Raw genomic sequence first — 18,919 nt, forward strand, 5'->3', positions numbered from 1 at the left:
ATCTAGCCTCGTTATTAAATTACGCCCGTGTATATTTATATAGGTTACCAGTACGTAGACCCCGTATTCCCCGTAGCCGTAGACTACATCGTATCGCACCGTATCTTATCAATCGGAAGAAAGCCTAATGACCGGACGGTGGGAAACGCGGGGTATGCGTCATGGCCACACATGGATTCGAATATAAATAGACGGGGAGCGCACCTACACGGTGGAAAAGCTGTCGTCCAAATTGGATTTAATTTTCCACCGGAATGATTCTCTCAAATAGGACATTTTCAGTCGTTTTGCAACAATAAAACTATTAAATAGTTATATTCATATTGGAAACTGCCAAGCGCGCTAAATGACAACTTATGAATATTTATGACAACCTCCCAACACAGTTGGTTACAGATCTCTAGTATGCACATACCTTCTACAACTTTTTTTTCTGGGCTACCTGTCTTTTTAATTGCTCTGGCCGGGATTGGGATAACTTAAATCGCTTTAAGAGCGCCTGCCCTATAAACAATAACCACGACTGAGCCGCAAGCGAGCAGAGCGAAGCCTTGGCCATAAAATTACGTATACGCGCAGTTGGCAGCTGCAGCCATAGAACTTCCCACTCAGCCACCTTCCCGCTTCCGCTGCCACTCCCACTCCCCCAGTGGCGTCTACACACTGGCCATATCCACTCCACTCCACTCCACTGCCGCCGATTCGGTCACTCGCCTTCGCCGGCAGCAGAGGCAAAGGCAAATAAACAAAACGCCTGCCAGGTCGAGCCACTTGATGCGAACGTGCCCAGACAACGGCGTGTGGTTGCGAAACGTGTTCTCGCAACTCCTCCGATCCCAATCCCAATCCCTGGCCACATCCCCATCCCAAGCCCAGTACCATACCCATGGACCATTGCAGGTGGCCGGGCTTTAAAGTTTTGGGCAGAGTCCAAGGCAAACAGACTGGCCGCCGTACTAAGCTGCGTTTTGATTTGCACACGACCAAGTGACCAAGGGCTGTTGGCCAAAAATTGGTTTGGGCCCCAATCTCTCCTGGCTTTCACGTCACGGGCTTCCGCCTTTGGCTGCGCTTTGAATAATGCAAATCCCTTAAATGCGCTAAACGCAGCTGCCGGTAGCTCCTCTCGATTTTTTCGCTCCGATCGAAAATTGCGATGGCGGCACGTTTTGTTTTCAATCTGCTCTACTTGTGAGGAGAGTCACTATATTTTTTATTCAAATCAAATTTAGGTACAGGCATTTTGTACAATTCACTATAAGTTGCACAAAAAAGCATTGTATTTTATTGTTATTTGAATTTTTTAAATTGTGCTTAAGTCTTGTATATATATTCGTAGAATTTGCAAATAAATAAATTAATAATTTCCACACTGTTTTCTATAGTCTTTGACTTTGATAATAATATTTTAATATTTTTTATTAAATTCTAATCTGGCCCAAAAAAGAAAGGAACTTCCTTCAGCAGTACAGCAAACTTTTCCCAACAATTTGGGTGATTTGTTTTTGTTTCGCTTGTCGTGTCACTGCAGTTTATTTTCTCCTTTTTGTTTTGGTGTTAGAGGCTGGTTTTGTTTCCGATTTCCCACTTTTCCGGCCAGGTGAAAAGGCCGCCAATATTGCGGAACGATGTTTTCACACCTCCACAACTTCTGTTGCTCGTTTGGGGTGCAGCAAAGTTTTTAGATGTCCCGACGTAGATATGTGTGTATTTTTGCACGTTTGGCCCATCGCACTAGCATTTTAATTTCGGCGGACACTTTTAGCGTACAAATGTTTACATTTCAACACAAATTCCACTTTCGTGTGATATTTTGGAGAATTGACAAATTTCGGGCACTCGAAACAACTCGTCTTCTCTTTCGCTCATTGCAGGCGCAACTGTTTGGGTATTCTCGAAAATATTTTTCAATTTCAGTCCAGTTTGGATGGAAATTTTTGGCTCTCAGCGAAGCTATTTTCGTGCTCCTTCTGGTTGCCGCTCGTTTCGAAATCAGTTTTCCCCCACTTCCGTAGAGTTTTCCGCGGCGCAACATGAAGTCAATGTGTTTACCTCGCTAAACTTCTTTGCGTGCTAATAATAAACCAGCAAACAACAAACAGCAACAACCAAATCGGACTGCAACTGCAACCACGCAGCATTGGTCCATTAGCCCCGTTTTCCATTTTCCGTTTTCAATTTTCCGAATGTGGAGAGGTGCGTGTGGGGTATTTTCCCAGGGCAATACGTGAGGAGAAGCAGACTGTTCAATAAAAATTCCCATAGGAAAATTGTAAGCTAGAATTATTAAAATTATATTTCGTGTGGTTATGAACAAAAAATGATCAATACTCGTCTAAGATTAAATCACTGATAATTTGATTTTATCTTACTCGACTCGACTGACAGGAAACACTGATCAATGATAAAATTTTATGATGTCTTCACATGCGAATGCTCAGTACTAGAATGGTATAAAAACGAAATGATTGAAAAGAGTATGTTTTCGAAAGCTATAAACCTAAATAGCTGCTAATGTCTCTCGAAGTGCACAAAGTACTTTTGGTTCTTTCAATCGCCAATTTGGTAGGTGTATTCAAAACCCTTTCATTTTCGTTTTTAAAGGACTGCTTTTCATTTAGGCACTGGTTCGAGCCGCCGGGCTGGAATGTCGAATAGAAACGATTTCGAAAGTGTACGGAGACAATGAAACACTGTTTGAATTTAATTTCCGAGTGATTGGACGGCAACGCCTACTGAATGGAACACTTTACTTTCACGTCGATTTGGATGACGACTACGAAATGTCAAACGAGGTCCTTTCACTCAGAGACGGAGAGTGGGAGTCGACGAGTGTGGGCGCGCATTTCAAAACCTGCAAATACATGGCGCTAATCTATGACAAGTACTTTGCGGTCTCATTCAAGGACTCAAATATTCCAAAAAGTACCTGTCCAATCAAGAAGGGAGAATATTATGCGAGAAACGTGGAGGTGATCGGCGACAATTGGGCCCACTATGCCAAACTGGGCCTAATCCGATCGATTTTGCTTATTAAGAAGGATAACGTTGTATATGGGGGTGTGGATATTTCGATGGTTTTAAGCCAGAAGATCATGTAACCAGGCAATTGGTATAAAAGTCAATTGGATATCTTATGAAACTGATTAAAGGCGAATATCTTATTTGGTTAATATAGCTCAATATCTTGTGTACTGATATTTGCAGAACACAGAATCGAATCGAAGAGATTCGCAAATGCGAATGAATGAATTATGATTTCGTGTATGTTGTTCTGCTTTCCCATTTCTCGACATCAGCCTTGGATTCTGCATTCCGCCCACTGGCCAACCAAAATAAAATCAGCCATCGTTTGATATCAATTTGCTGGTCTTTTTGCCTGGCTCTCAAGAGCCAGCTTTTCCGTTCTCAGCTGCCTCGATCGCAGATACTTTCTGGGTCATTAATGGCAAATACGCGAGGCATGCGGACAAATGGCTAAATAAATTATTTAATTCAAAGCGTTGGTGGTGTGTGTCCGCATCATATGCTATGTGGATGCCACACAGTGCTTTGTTTCGACTCTAAGGTCGTCGGCGTGTCGTTGACTGTTCTTCTGGCGCCGCTGCTTATGACATCTCCCATCAGAGCTATATTTCGGATGGAAATCCATGTATATACATTTGCTTATGTAGATATATATGACCATTAAAAATAAATAGCATTTGGCCTTTACACGGCCCGTTGACAGCCGGAGATCAATGCTGGGGGAATCTTGTGAGCCAGACAGACCTTGCTGCTTGAACTTGCGACAAAGTGGAGCAATGACTCGGATTCTTTTGCATTTCATCACATACCTGGCATGCAAAGACATATAGAATGCGAGTATCTGAACACTCTGCCTTTCTGTCTTTCGTGGACTTCCGGCGAGACTTGTTTACGTCTAACGGCCCGGCCACGTAAACAAATGCACAGGTGAGTGGTATTTTTAGGCCCGATTCGGCCTATTTCGATCCGATCGAATCGCATAGAAGTGGATTGGTGGCGTCAGTGATGCGGCACTTCATCTGCCTGATTTGCGTTCGCTGGTAAATACATTTAATTGGCACTTCTGTCAGCCAGCCGCCTGGCAGCTGAGTGGCTCGTTTATTATAAAAGAAACATGTACGAGCGCATTTATTTCTGGCCTTTCGAAATGTCAAAGGAGATGGCTTGGGGTCTGGGGCATGAGTCTGCGGACGGTCCGGAGATGGGGAAGTTTTGTGGCTAACCGCAAAACAATTAATTTTGATTGCCTTCTAAGCCCTTCGAGGGAGGAACGGAGCTACGTGCGTTCCACACCCGACTTTCTAATCCTTTCAAGCAAGTTTTGTATCTCGGCACGTACGCTGCGCCACGCCCACTTTTCACTCCGCAAAATGTCCGCTACCACTCCCATTTCCACCTGGTATTCCCTGGCTCAGCTGAACTGTCATGAATTGCAGGGAATTTATTTTACCGCAAGGACTGCTTTTTGATCCTGCTCGTGGAACCGTTCGGGGATTTGTTTTGGCCAACAATGGGGCCAGGCCAAGAATTTTGTTTGTTTGCCTTCGATTTAACTTAAAGTCTCATTTCATTGATGAAAATTTCGCACTGCTTAAAAGGGAAGTGCCTCAGCGCATTGGCATGCGAAAATAAATATTTAAAGAATGCCACTTCCACTTGATGGCGTCATTTCAGCGAGCTGGGCGAGCATTTTCGAGAGAACAAGTCGAGAAAAATAAATCGGAAAAGTAAGGAACTCGAAAATCGAATGCGGCGCCCAAAAGTCGGCCATGGAAAGTGATTCGGCGGAAAACAGGAAACACGGGAAATGTGAAGTGCAAGCATATTTGGCTGAAAGGCCAGGCCAAATTGAGAATATTGTTTAAGTTGATTACAGCAAATAAAACTGCAGCTAACCGAGTTATGCAATTATTTTCGCAGCTTCCGGCAATCTGTTTGCCCACTCGCATTTAAGAATCATTTTCCAGATCACTTAAGGGCTCTTAAGCACACCGCATCGAACTGATGCCGCATTATTATGCGAGCTTGCAGCTTGAAATAATATAGCCGACATGCAATTTAGGGCGAGTGCAGCAAGGCAACAGCCATAAATTTAATGCAAGACAAACAATATGACGTCTGGAGGGGGCGTGGCAGGTCGGCGCCATGGGAAAAAAATCTCATCAACGAGCTGCAGCGAAACGAGGAGAAATATTGAATGCAATTTTATTTGCCACACTAAGTGTGTGTGTGCAACGCGGCAGCAAAGCAGCAAACCGTTTGGCGAACTGCCGGGTGAATTATGGAAATGCATCATATTATTCCTTAGCTCCTGCTCCTGCTCCTTGGCCAGGATCGCCTCCTGCAGGATAACCTGCTGCGAAATGTGTGAGGGCGTGCGTGTAACTATGCTACTTACTGTCTGTTTGCTTCTGGGACTGCCACCCCCAGACGCACTCAGATCCACTGGAAAATACTAGGAAAAGCTGTGGAGCTCTACAGTAAAATAAATAATTATGTTTATCATACTATTTGAGTTGTTGTTCTCGATTATTTATTTTCAATTTGCAGATTTAAGCACACAAACTAAAATGCCTTCGAAGTAACAAATTCAATGCAGTAACTTAGTATTTGTATTATTTATCATAAAATAATTTATTTTTTAAGTGATTTTCGAAATTTTCGAGTGTATTACTAAAAGCCACGTGGCCAAAACAAGAAGTTATAGGGAGCACACAAAAAAAAGGCAAGGGAAGTGCCAGATATATCGCAACGCGGCCAGAGAATCGGGAGATTGGAGCCGGGACGGAACTTAAAGGGTGCTTTTGCTCCAAACTGGAGCTCTTCGCCCACCGCATGCAGCTTGATAAAAGACGCAGTCATGGTAACCCACCTGCCACTAAATGAGTTACGTGTGGGCATGTGGGTGGGTGCCTCCTGCTCCTCCTTCTGCTCCTGCTCCTGCTCCACTCTTTTCCGCCCGAAAACCTCATCTGGTGTTTGTTTGTTTGTTTGGCTTCGCCTGTTTACGTGCAGTCATGCGAAGCTCTGGCCCAAACCTCAACTTTTCAGCTGATGCTGGGATCTGCTTCAATTGTTGTCTGTCGCCAAAGGATTCCCCCCATCCCTGCCCTCGTCCGCAGCCCAACAACCCGCTCTGCTCCATCTCATCAAAATCCATTTTAAGATTTTTGATTTAATTCCGCCTTTGTTTGGCAAGTTGGTTACTGCTCATGCCCTCTGTGTATCTAGAGTTTAGATTTGCCCGGGCAAATTTGTTTATGCCCGTCAAAAGGCTGACTCTGCCGGAGACATATGAACATGTGAAGGACCCTCTTGGACTGTCTAGCAGTTCCTTGTATCAAAATTGAAGTGAATCAGCCAGTGGAACCAGGACCCCTTTCAATAGCAAGTTGAAAATGAAACAAACTATTGAAAAAACACAATCATAGGCTCTTTAGGTTTACTAGAAATGAGTTTAATGGGTATCAGCATTTGGAAAAATTCGCCACAAGTGAAAAATTAATAAATTGAATTTAAGCAATCAAATAATTGCAATACAAACCAAATTAAGCAATGAAAATACTAGTAGATTTCAGATTTATAGGAAGTATAGAAGCAGTAGATTTATATGCAAGCTGTTCCCAATCGGAGCTATTAAAATATATTGAAAACGGTTGGTAAGCAATGTCAATCGAACTGCAGGCTGAACTGGAATTTTCCAAATCAAATTAGGCACGCTGCATTGGGCAGCACGAAAGTATCCGCAAATGTGCAGCAGTTTGTGGTCGGAAAAGTGCCCGAAGAGCAAGTGGCAAACAATAGCTGTAGCAGCACAAATCAAATCATGGCAAATTAGTTGTAATTCAATTGCCGACGACAGTCGCCGTCTGGATCGTGGCCACCACCCCCAGCCCCACCTCAGCACCAGCCCCCTACATATGTTTCGATCCTAATCCCCTTAGGGAACTTGGCGAAAACTTGTTGATGGCCCTCGACCTCCGTTATTCATAACACCACAAACGTATATATAAACCTATATATATGTGTGTGGATAAATGTTGCACGGACAACCTCCAGGCGTATCCATGCGATGGGTGACAAATATTTGACGTTTTAGTCTAATTAAATTAGCCACATCGCCGCTCGGCCCTCGGGAAAGGTATAAATTTCTGCGCGTTAGTAGCAGCGTGTAAATTTCGCAGGTGGCACACGTTCGCGCTGCGTCGCGGGTTGTCTCTCGGCGGGTTTTCGCCTACAAAAGAGCTGAAATTCAGATATAAAGCGAACATACGTAAACTACAACACACATTGTACGGGAATTCGGGAGTTCGGTGGCCAAACGTATTGTTATAAAGTATATGCCAGCATACAATTCATAGTCCCAGTCCTCTCACCTAAGCCGGTCACATGAAATTCCAACGTCCATTGTGCCAGCGAGTCGAACAATTGCACACGTTTTTATGTGCCGGAATGCAAGAAGTACGTATCCGTACGCTTGGTTATAAGTGGCTTAAGTGCAGTCCGTGAGCCAACTGAATTACGTGGCTATATCCTTCATTCATTGTGCTCCGGGCTGCTCCTGACTGCTCCTGGTTGCTCCTGGTTGCTCCTGGCAGCTCCTGGTTGCTCCTACCTTCTCCGTTGATTGTCAAGTTGTGGCTGTGTGTGCGGAGCTTGTGGTCTGTGACTGCTGGAGTTTCGATTCAACTGGCTGCCATCGCGATAAGCCCTCTGTTTTTATGAACTCTGTAAAATACTCCAAATTTGTTCTAGTTTTAATGAACTCCAGTGCGCTTGCGACAAAATTATGATACTTCGATCGGTGGCAGGCGAAATTACCACATCTCGGGTGCAGAGAGAGAAATTAGAGTGAAATATCCTATGCATCAGTTTTACATCGTAGGTTAACCGAATAGTTTATAATATAATACAGGTGCAGATATAATCCCATTTCGATGGGCAGTCGCAGTATGCACCTGCTGTGCAGGTGAACAGCTATAAATCCATTTATAAACGCTTCCCATGAAGTGGCGGATAAAACCGAATTTATTGCGACATTTTTATGTCCGTCCGCATTTTTGCCTGTCCTCCGCACTTATATTTCTATTAAGTTAATTAAACAATGCACCATCGGGGCTACTGGGGCAGCCAGAACCACCTTTTGTTGGTGCCGGAAGTGTTTTTTATGGAACAACCGCCATCATGATGGGTCCGAGTTTTTGCCTGCCGCGCATGCAAAGCACTTGCATTTTTTATGACCAGCCCAAACACTTTTAAATGCATCTGCAGCATCCGCATCCATATCCGCATGCAGATCCGCATCCGCAGGAGCATAAAGCCAGTTTAAAGCAAAAGCATGTAGACGGAATGCATTTTTTCTTTGCGGATTACCGAAAAAAGCTCCTTAAATATTCATTTTGGCATTGTGTTCGCACATGCGGAGGAAGGCAGCGGAAAATAAAAATATTTTCATCGGCTGTGGGAAAATATTGGGAAACAAAGAAATTATTTCTAATAGGAGAAACAATTGGCGATGATGTGAACAATCCAATGAGAGCAGCAACAACTAATACAAACTGCAGTTCGTGGCTAATGAGATGAGTGCAATAAAAATGTAAATCAAAACAGAAAGCTCATAAGTGGTGCAATAAGTGCTCGCGGATGTGGTGTTCAGTGTGGCCTTTGGAATTGACCAGAAAAGTCGGGAAACAGTGAAACTGCACAGTGTCTAATCAACTCACTAAATTGGCAAAACTTAAATCTTGCCCATGCAAATGGCACTTAAAAAGGGCTTAGCCAGCTCGGCCAGCGGCGGAAATAAAAAGAAAAACATTATAAACAGCTTAAATAGAAACTTTTTGCACGCCGGAAACCAGAAACCATAAACCAAGTCAAAAACCACCAGACACACACCCACACACACACACACACACACAAGCACACCCAGTTGGACATATAACCATGGACTATAGAACTATGAGTACAAAAGCAAAATCAACTTGAAAGTTGCATGTGGCCCGGCTTAGTATTGGACTTTTTTGGCTTAGCCATTGTGTATATAAATATATATGCCATATATGTAAATATCGTTCACTTTTCACTGCAAGTGTGCTAAGCCCTGCGACATGAAGCCGGATTTTGAACTCTGAACCCTGGACTTGGTACATGGAATACTAGTTACGAACTGCCGGCGTTCGGTTAAGTGAAGTGCACTAACTCTAGAATGGGCCGCAAAAAGAAGCTGCCGACGGGCGTAAGTAGAAACCCATCCAGGATCCCGATCCAGATCCAGATCCGTATCCAGCAAGTAGCATCTCTTAAAGCCGCCTGTATTAGCTAAACGCCGCTTACCTTAAACGCCTCCAATGCCATTTAGATGGAAGCCAGACAATCAGCCCAGCATCCTCCACTTTGCACTTAATTTTCTTGTATGTTTATTTTTTATTTATTTGCAATTCCGCATACACGATTTCCCCGCCACATCGGCATGTACGTATGTGCTCCTGCTCACCTGTCTCTTTAAAATATGCCAGGTATCGTCTGGCGGCAGCCACGCCTCCTCCGCCCCCAAATCGGTGGGCGGGTGCTGTGTGCCGCTGGGATTACCACAGCCTCTGATGCTCGAGGAGAAGAAGTTCCTGCTGGCTGTCGAGCGCGGCGATATGCCGAATGTGCGCAGGTGAGTAGCGCTTTTCACGCCTCCGATTCCCAGCAGGGGGTGGGGGGTGGTATCTTGGGCGGGAGGGATACACTGCAAGAAACTCTTACCACAATCAGGTGTCGGATGAGCATTGGTATTCAAAGCTCATCTAATGAATGTATGTATGTATACACTTAACCTTCAATTTAAAACAAATAGTTAAACGTACTACCAAACTTATCTGAGTGTAGGGTGTTCGAATAAAAAGCCCGACATTTTTAGAGGGGTATCACGAGCTCCATTGGTGGCTTCGCCCAGGGAAGCACATGTGTTGACTGGGCTGGGTCGCACAGGTACCATAAATCCCATCGGGAGCCTCCTTGGGTTGTTTGGATGCGGTGCTGGTGGTGGCTTCAATTATTTGCACACTCGTCTTCCGCGGGCCTCAAAATGGTTACCTAACTGGCATCCCGGCAGCCACTTAATAAGCAATATGAGGCCTTCGACCCGGATACTTTACGCTCGTTTACGGCTTTGCTTTAACAAATGTACGTTTAATTCCGTTTGCTGGCAATGAATAAGAGATAAGCCAAATTATCCAAATACTTTTTGGTTGCCACTTAAAGCTGTTAACAGCTCATTCAGGCACATTCAATTCGATAAATGAATCTTATTGCCAAGAAACTTTTTGGATACCTAAAGTTTCCTTAACTGGAAACATAACTGAACCGAAAATGAAGTCTTTGCATTTTGTTGACATGCCAGGATGTCATTTATGAACAATTCTTTATTGTTTTCATCGGGCGTGTGATACGGTAACAACAAGCAAATGGGCCGTGTCCTGGGTTCCCGTTTCCTTTGCGATTCCCAATACGCGTTGGAGGCATGCATGGGGACCATATAATATGGCATCTTATGTGAAATGTGGAAGTGGTGGCGAAGTTAGACTTAGTCTTGGATCCTGAGTCTACATGGAAATACGGCAACAACAAGCAAATGGGCAGTGTCCTGGGTTCCTGTTTTTCGTGTGATTCTCATTTCGATTTTTAAGCATGCAAGATAAACCTATAATCTGACATCTTATGGGAAATGGTGACGAAGCTAGACCTAGTTATGGATCTTAAATGATAGGCTGCCGTTGCGATGTGGATGGATGTGTAAGTGAGTCGGCTACTACGGCTATTTAGGTCGTTTTGGGCACATTTAAAAGTTGATAAAACGGTATGGGTTAAAGCTTTTCATCTCGTCCAGGGTGTAGCGGTAGCGTATGCCCTTCGAAGGCTCCTCCTCGGAGCCGTTCGAGTCGTCCTCCTCCTCGCGGATCTCTGGGACCCGCTCCACCCGAATGCCCTTCATCTGGCAAGCGCGGCGGTACAGCTGCTCCTCCCGGTCCATGTAAAACTGACACGATACGCTGTGATGCGGAACGTGCGGCGGAGGGATCATGGGACTAGCCGCAAATGGAATCCCTTGTGGCCCAAACGCAGCCGGGGCAAACCAGTTGTTGACCAGCCCGCCTCCGGGCACCATCTTCACAGTCTGGGTCTCTACAAGATTGAACGAACATACTTTTCCTACACGAGACTTCCGAGAAAACACTTGGCTGTTGGCTCACCCTTGTTCTTTTGTGCCATTTTGATCACCAAGCTTTGACCCTCGGCGGCATCCATTGGGTATTGCGTTTTTGAATCGTTGGAGCTTACGAATAATTTAATCGCCTAATATTGGGTGTAGTGTGCAATCACTGTAATCGCGTCTTGGAAGCGGATTTCGTTTCTTTGAATTTAGTACAACAATTTATGTTGACGAACGTTCGTAAAATCAAAGATTTCTGGCCTTAACCACTGGCAGGTGAAAACAAGTTTTGACACTTCAACGCCAGGCTAACCAGATTTCGATAAATTTTCCAGGCAGTGTTGGAAAATTTGATATATTTTGTGGAGCCAAGTCAAAAATGACTAAGAACATTCACTTCCCGATTGAAATTATAATTAATAAGATAAATACAAATGGAACAACATACAAAACACTCCACAATAGAGTGGAAAGTGTAAATTTTTCGAGCTTAGACTCCAGGGCAAACACAGGGCAAACACAATTAAAATCACAGGACCAAATAAATACGAATCAAAAAAGGTTTTGGTATTCAGAAGCAGAAAAAGCATCAAAAATTTAAAAATAATACAAAAAGATGAAACGAACTGCTAAAACATGGGCTCCAGAAGAAGATGAACCATTCCTATAAATGTTAAAAAACACTCAATCCACGAAATCAATATCACCCGACCCAACAGTATCGTTACTACATAAGCGAAATCCATTTGAATGGATGGACTCTCTAACCTATCTTGCAACCAGAAAACCAGACTCAGCAAAAGGCATCGGCAATATCTCGTATCGAATGATACAAACACTTTCCTCGATAAAAAAAAAAAAAACGGATCGATTCAATCTGCTTAATAGAATATAGATATCAGGAGAGAGATCAATGTAGTTCCGATACCCCAAAAAAACACAGACCCGTCAGTGGTTTCAAACTTCAGACCTATATGTTTCATAAGCGTTCTGTTTAAGATAAAAGAAGGGCTAGTAAAAATTTCATGTAATCTTTCTTTACCAGATAAATCCTACGCTTTCAGGAAATTTAGATCTACCACTCTCTGCACTTTTCAATTATGGATCAATTTTCGAACATCAATCAAGCGGAGTCTTCCATACTTCTAGCTCTCTAACTGCCGAACTGCTAACGATAGGCAAAGCTCTGGACTATGGTATCAGGATAGGCATTTCCCTAGTGGCCATCTTAACAGACAGCAAGAACAGCGTCATTGCAATCCAAAACACTATGCATAAAAATTATATAACCTGTAACATTAAATAGAAAATAGTTAACATGACCAATCCCTGCTTGACACACACTGAAATTATACCTAGTCACTCCGGCCTTCCGGCTAAAAATTTATTGACGCATGAATTTTCACCGTAGTAAGTTGGAGCAATAATCATTTAAATCGACTGGAAAAAGGAATTCGCAGAATTTGCTGCAAGTAACATTTTCAAAAACGTTCCAAGTACAACACTGCTCGGCGGCAGCTCTTTCCAGCCCTGGAAAAATTCCGATACATCTACCATCTCTCTAAAAACGAAAACATAAACGCTTACTAAGACATCATAGAATTTTTGCACCAAATTAAAATAAACATATAAATCTTTACAACATTGGCAGTTTCCACGTACAAGAGGGTGGCCAAATAATTCTACGACATTAACGGATGTCACGGTAACCTAAAACACAAAAAAAGAAACAGAAATTTGATATTAGTCCCTTTTTCGGCGCCCAATTGATTGGGAAAGTTTGCTTGAAGGCTGCGGCCGCGATGTAATTAGAAACTTGGACTCCAACTTTTGACTTGGCATCGGGAATTGTTGGGGCATCGGAAATCTGCGCGCAGGCGAAGAAAAGAAAAGTTATTGTGGACCCTTCGGTGGGCGCCTAGCCCCAATTAGCAGCAATGCCACCCTCTTTATTAAGTAAATTCGAATAATTGCAGGATCCTGCAGAAGGCACTGCGCCATCAGCACATCAACATCAACTGCATGGACCCCTTAGGTCGTCGGGCCCTCACCCTAGCGATAGACAACGAGAACCTGGAGATGGTCGAGCTGCTCGTCGTCATGGGGGTGGAGACCAAGGACGCCCTGCTGCACGCCATCAATGCGGAGTTTGTCGAGGCTGTGGAGCTCCTGCTCGAGCACGAGGAGCTTATCTACAAGGAGGGCGAGCCCTACGTAAGTCATTACACAGACACCTGGAGACATCGACTGCTACTATACCTATACTATACTATATTAGCTTAAAGCGGTCCAAAAGAACAAAGACCGAAGCAAGGATTTTAGTACCAAAAGATACTTTTATTAAGGCCATTCTAATTTTGCAGTAGATGTTTTCGATTCCCTGAGATACACATTATTCATAACGGGGGTTTTTTCGCAGTGTATCCTTTGTTTTGTCTGCTGTGCTCAGCTAATTTGTGGCCCACATTATCGTCCGTAGGCGTTGAGGCCCTGTAAGTTGAAGCTAACACGATTTTAATCAGTTTCCGTGCGAGGAGCGTGGGGCGTTTGGATGGATGGTATGCTTGGAGTGGCCGGAGTGTCCCACCCATCGGGATCATCTTCGTCATTGGGCACGTACTCGCAGGATCTCGACTCTCGAGTGATTGGGAGTGTGCGATAAGCGGCCAACGTCCAAGAACCCCCACATCCACCCACATTCGCCCACATCCCCTCAAAATCCAGTACATTCAGGACCTCTCCGGCATACGGAACACAGAGAACAGGATGCGGTTTACGCTTATTGCAAATAAAGTCGTCTGGGCTCCGTCGGCCTCATATTTATGCACACACGCACGCTTCATTAGGCAGCCATTGGGCGCTGTTGGAGCGTGAAAATTACTATTGTAGCGCATATGCAATAAAACGTTTAACAGGCTTAATAACATCCACAAAACGATGAAGACGGCCCTCTTCGAGTGGGCCATTGAGCAGTTCCTGGAATAGGTTTAGGCCATTTTGGAGGAATAGTCACCGAGATTGACAAAATTTAGTTTAGTCATGTGAGGTAGTAGACAAGTGTATTAAGTGGGATTCCGATTTCTACAATAACTTTATGTGCTTTACATTAAATTGAATTTTCTTTTAAATAATGTAACGTGTAGCAAGGTCGTGCTGATTAAAATAATTCCCGATTATTATATTTATTAAATGTTACGCGAAACGAACAACTAATATCAAGTTGCTTACCAAATAAAATAACTTATGATTATTTGACTTCATTAAAAGTAATATTTTTTATAAAATGTTGCGGATAACGCACATCTGATATCAAGTTGCTTACTGGATAATATAATTGCTAATTATTTCACCTAATTGTAGGTAATACTTAATACTTTTTAGCATTGATTTATTTTATAAAGTGTATATACTTTTTTCTTTACACAGAGTTGGCAAAAAGTAGACATAAACACGGCTATGTTTGCGCCGGATATCACGCCTCTGATGCTGGCCGCCCACAAGAACAACTTTGAGATACTTCGCATTCTTTTGGATCGCGGAGCAGCGGTGCCAGTACCACATGATATACGGTGAGCTGGTACACCTAACATGGGTAATATCCCATTAGTAATCTCATTATTAATCATAGTTGCGGTTGTGAGGAGTGCGTCCGCCTGACCGCGGAGGACTCTCTGCGGCACTCCCTCTCCCGGGTGAACATCTACCGGGCGCTGTGCAGTCCATCGCTGATTTGTCTGACCTCCAACGACCCCATCATCACCGCCTTCCAGTTGTCCTGGGAACTGAGGAACCTGGCCCTCACCGAGCAAGAGTGCAAGTCAGAGTACATGGACCTGCGAAGGCAGTGCCAGAAGTTCGCCGTGGATCTGCTGGATCAGACGCGCACCTCCAACGAGCTGGCCATCATCCTGAACTACGATCCGCAGATGTCAAGCTATGAGCCCGGCGACCGGATGAGCCTGACCCGCCTGGTGCAGGCAATTTCCTACAAGCAAAAAAAGGTATATCCGGGTTGTGTCTCCGACGTGGTTCTGCTGCTAAAATTCTCCATTTCCTGCGACAGTTCGTTGCGCACTCGAATATTCAGCAATTACTGTCCTCGATTTGGTATGACGGTCTCCCCGGATTCCGGCGCAAGAGCATTGTGGACAAAGTCATCTGCATCGCCCAGGTGGCCGTGCTCTTCCCGCTCTACTGCCTCATCTACATGTGCGCCCCGAATTGCCGGACGGGCCAGTTGATGCGCAAGCCCTTTATGAAATTCCTGATCCATGCCTCCTCCTATTTGTTCTTCCTGTGTGAGTATGTCGAGTGCGGTCGGTGCACAAAGCAAACATGAGCATGAGCTCCATTGGAGGAGGAGACCACAACGGACAGGTACCCTCTGTGGGATTGGAGCATTCAGTAGCAAACTTTTTCTATTCTAAGATATTTGTTAATTAAGTTTATTAAGAAGGTTATTAAGGTGCTTAGCTTAATAGGCAATTGGAATAGAAACATGTTTTCTTATATGTTTGAACAGTTCAAATTCAATCAAATATATTATAGCAGAGTATTGGATAATAAGGGTAGTTACTTTATCTTTAAATTTATATCGGTACAAATCGTTGTCATTAATCAAACGTGATGTGAAAAATTGCAGGGTATAAGAAATAACTTTACCTTGAGGAGGCGTCTACCTCCGATTAAGAGCTCCTCCTCCTCCAGCTCCCCTTATGATAACACACCGAGCTGGGGACTCATTGTTGTTTGCCTTGCAGTCATCTTGATTCTGGTATCTCAGCGCGCGGACGATGACTTTGTACGCATCTTCGGGACGACCAGGATGAAGAAGGAGCTGGCGGAGCAGGAGCTGCGCCAGCGGGGCCAGACACCCAGCAAGCTGGAGCTCATCGTGGTGCTATACGTGATTGGGTTCGTCTGGGAGGAGGTGCAGGAGATATTTGCCGTGGGCATGAAGAGTTATTTGCGCAACATGTGGAATTTCATCGACTTTCTGCGCAACAGTCTCTACGTGAGTGTGATGTGTTTAAGGTGAGTTTAAAATGTGCTTTTGTGAAATCTACTTTGTAATCCCTTTACTACTCTCCTCCAGAGCCTTTGCCTACATCCAGCAGGCCACAGAAATCGCAAGGGACCCGCAGATGGCTTACATACCCCGCGAGAAATGGCACGATTTTGACCCGCAACTAATAGCCGAAGGACTCTTTGCGGCGGCCAATGTCTTCTCCGCCTTGAAGCTGGTGCACCTGTTCAGCATCAATCCGCACCTGGGTCCGCTGCAGATCTCCCTGGGTCGCATGGTCATCGACATAGTCAAGTTCTTCTTCATCTACACCCTGGTGCTGTTCGCCTTCGCCTGTGGACTGAACCAACTGCTCTGGTACTTTGCCGCCCTGGAGAAGAGCAAGTGCTATGTCCTGCCGGGTGGCGAGGCGGATTGGGGCTCGCACGGCGACTCCTGCATGAAATGGCGCAGGTTTGGCAAGTAAGTCCAGTCAGCAGGCCAATTAGCCGCCAGTCAGTTGGTGCCCACTCATGAAGCTAATTCAATGTCCCCATCTCCGTTCCCGCAGCCTTTTTGAGTCCTCGCAGTCGCTCTTTTGGGCCAGCTTTGGGATGGTCGGATTGGACGACTTCGAGCTCAGTGGCATCAAGTCGTATACGCGATTCTGGGGACTGCTCATGTTCGGCTCGTACAGCGTCATTAACGTGATTGTGCTGCTGAATCTGCTCATCGCCATGATGTCCAATTCGTATGCCATGATTGATGTTAGTTCGGAGCCCTCCAGCAACTCTTATGTAAGGGCTACTCAACTCTTTTGTTTTTCCAGGAGCACTCGGACACAGAGTGGAAGTTTGCCCGAACCAAGTTGTGGATGAGCTATTTCGAGGACAGTGCCACCCTGCCGCCACCCTTCAATGTCCTGCCCTCCGTGAAGTGGGTCATCCGGATCTTCCGCAAGTCTAGCAAAACCATCGATCGTCAACGCTCCAAGGTGAGTCCGTGGAGAAACTGAAGATTTAAAGATCCGTTTGAACAAGAAAAGCATTCGTTGAAAATAAATCTGCAATCACTCCCACGATATATGTATGTAAAGAGCACTTTAATGTATTGTTGTAATTTCAGCAGAAGCGAAAGGAACAGGAGCAGTTTAGCGAGTATGACAATATAATGCGCTCCCTGGTTTGGCGATATGTGGCCGCCATGCATCGCAAGTTCGAGGATAATCCCGTATCGGAAGACGATATCAATGAGGTCAAGAGCGAGATCAATACGATGCGTTATGAGATGCTAGAGATATTCGAGAACAGCGGGATGGATGTTTCCTCGGCCAACAAAAAGGAGAGGCGTAAGTTAACATCTTTTCATAAATCTATGAAGTACCATGTCCAAAATCCTTTTAGAGCCACGTCCTCGGCGTATGAAAGTGTGGGAACGGCGGTTAATGAAGGGCTTCCAGGTAGCGCCAGTGCAAAATGGCTGTGAGCCCGATGCCTTTGGGAATGTAAACGGGCAGGGAGAAATGCGGGAGATCAAGGTGGAGTCCATACCCTCGAAGCCAGCCAAGGAAACCGCCAAGGAGCGGTTTCAACGAGTGGCCCGCACCGTACTCCTTCAGTCCACTGCCCACAAGTGGAACGTGGTTCTCCGTGCTGCCAAGGATTCCCAAATAGGCCGCTGCACCAAAAACGAGCGGAAGAGCCTCCAGAATCTGGGCAGGGCCATCGAAGAGGCCAAGAGGTGGGATAATTACTAATTGGTATAATAAAATCTCCTATTAATGTTCCTTTCTTTTCCAGGCTCATTATGCTCAATCCAGGTTGTCCCTCCGGTCGGGAGTCACCGATTCGCATCGAGTTCGAGGATGAGAAGACGAGCACTTTGCTGGAGCTGCTCAACCAAATCAGTGCTGAGATTAGCGATAGTGAAAAACCTAAAATTAGGACCACCTGGCGGCCACCACTCAAGACAGTGTCGTCCCGGGCAATGGCCGCCAATAACACCAGGTCTCTCACAGCTCCCGAGTTGAAGATCAGCAGGAAATCCTCACCAGCTCCCACTCCGACTCCAACTCCGGGAGTTTCCCACACTGCTCTTTCCCAATTCCGAAACCGAGAGCTTCCATTGTGTCCCAGCAAGTTGATAGCAAACTCGGCGCCTGCTGCTCCCACTGCTCCTCCTAAGAAATCAGCACCAACTGCTGCTCCACCATCCTATAAGCCTACCACACACGCCCCCATCTCCATGGAGGGCGGCAAACGGGGAAACACTCGTACCTCAGATGGTGTGCGCTCCGATAAGTCGAACTTCGACATCCACGTGGTCGATCTGGACGAGAAGGGCGGGCACTTGGGCAGGGATAATGTTTCCGACATAAGCTCCATTGCCAGTACGAGTCCCCAGCGGCCAAAGCATCGAAACTAAATGTGATTGTGGCATGGACACGGGTGATAAATCTACATAGTTCCACTTGATGCCTTCCGTATATTCTAGTTATGGTACATACTTGTATCTATCCGTAAAGAAGGAATAAAGTTATTTAGGCAAATTAAGTGGGAGGCGCTTGTTATTTGCGAGAATAGCTTTTGCATATAGTCAATGAAGCGACCTTAGAATGAAGCGACCATGACTGACCCTCCGGGGCTTAAGTTCTTTCCGGTGAAAACGTGCGTAAAGTCGCAAGCCAGGAG

At 45.0% G+C, this 18,919-nt stretch overlaps 3 protein-coding genes across 6 annotated transcripts; 2 read left to right on the plus strand and 1 right to left on the minus strand.

Moving 5' to 3' along the window:
• Positions 1–2,250: 2,250 nt before the first annotated feature.
• LOC117136167 lies at positions 2,251–3,125 on the plus strand. The gene is made up of 3 exons (XM_033296908.1): positions 2,251–2,272; positions 2,389–2,565; positions 2,622–3,125. Exons 2-3 carry the CDS (start codon positions 2,515–2,517, stop codon positions 3,099–3,101), a joined length of 531 nt encoding a protein of 176 aa, XP_033152799.1. The 5' UTR covers positions 2,251–2,272; positions 2,389–2,514; the 3' UTR covers positions 3,102–3,125.
• Positions 3,126–7,191: 4,066 nt separating this feature from the next.
• LOC117136928 (transient-receptor-potential-like protein) lies at positions 7,192–18,781 on the plus strand. 4 transcript variants are annotated; one of them, XM_033298065.1, is made up of 14 exons: positions 7,192–7,363; positions 9,117–9,262; positions 9,543–9,688; positions 13,201–13,438; positions 14,651–14,793; positions 14,853–15,225; positions 15,288–15,522; positions 15,985–16,258; positions 16,320–16,712; positions 16,801–16,996; positions 17,059–17,223; positions 17,355–17,577; positions 17,633–17,969; positions 18,029–18,781. In XM_033298065.1, the coding sequence occupies exons 2-14, from the start codon at positions 9,233–9,235 to the stop codon at positions 18,651–18,653; spliced, it is 3,378 nt and encodes a 1,125-aa protein (XP_033153956.1). In that variant the 5' UTR covers positions 7,192–7,363; positions 9,117–9,232; the 3' UTR covers positions 18,654–18,781. The 4 variants fall into 4 exon arrangements, with proteins under 4 accessions (XP_033153956.1, XP_033153959.1, XP_033153957.1 ...); XM_033298068.1 differs by having other exon boundaries at positions 17,358–17,577; XM_033298066.1 differs by having other exon boundaries at positions 7,192–7,350.
• On the minus strand, positions 10,379–11,506 carry LOC117136929. The gene is made up of 2 exons (XM_033298069.1): positions 11,265–11,506; positions 10,379–11,196 (listed from the first exon to the last, which is right to left on the minus strand). Exons 1-2 carry the CDS (start codon positions 11,317–11,319, stop codon positions 10,853–10,855), a joined length of 399 nt encoding a protein of 132 aa, XP_033153960.1. The 5' UTR covers positions 11,320–11,506; the 3' UTR covers positions 10,379–10,852.
• Positions 18,782–18,919: the final 138 nt, after the last annotated feature.

Source organism: Drosophila mauritiana, chromosome 2R (genome assembly GCF_004382145.1).
Source record: "Drosophila mauritiana strain mau12 chromosome 2R, ASM438214v1, whole genome shotgun sequence".
In the NCBI taxonomy this organism is placed as follows: Eukaryota; Metazoa; Arthropoda; class Insecta; order Diptera; family Drosophilidae; genus Drosophila; species Drosophila mauritiana.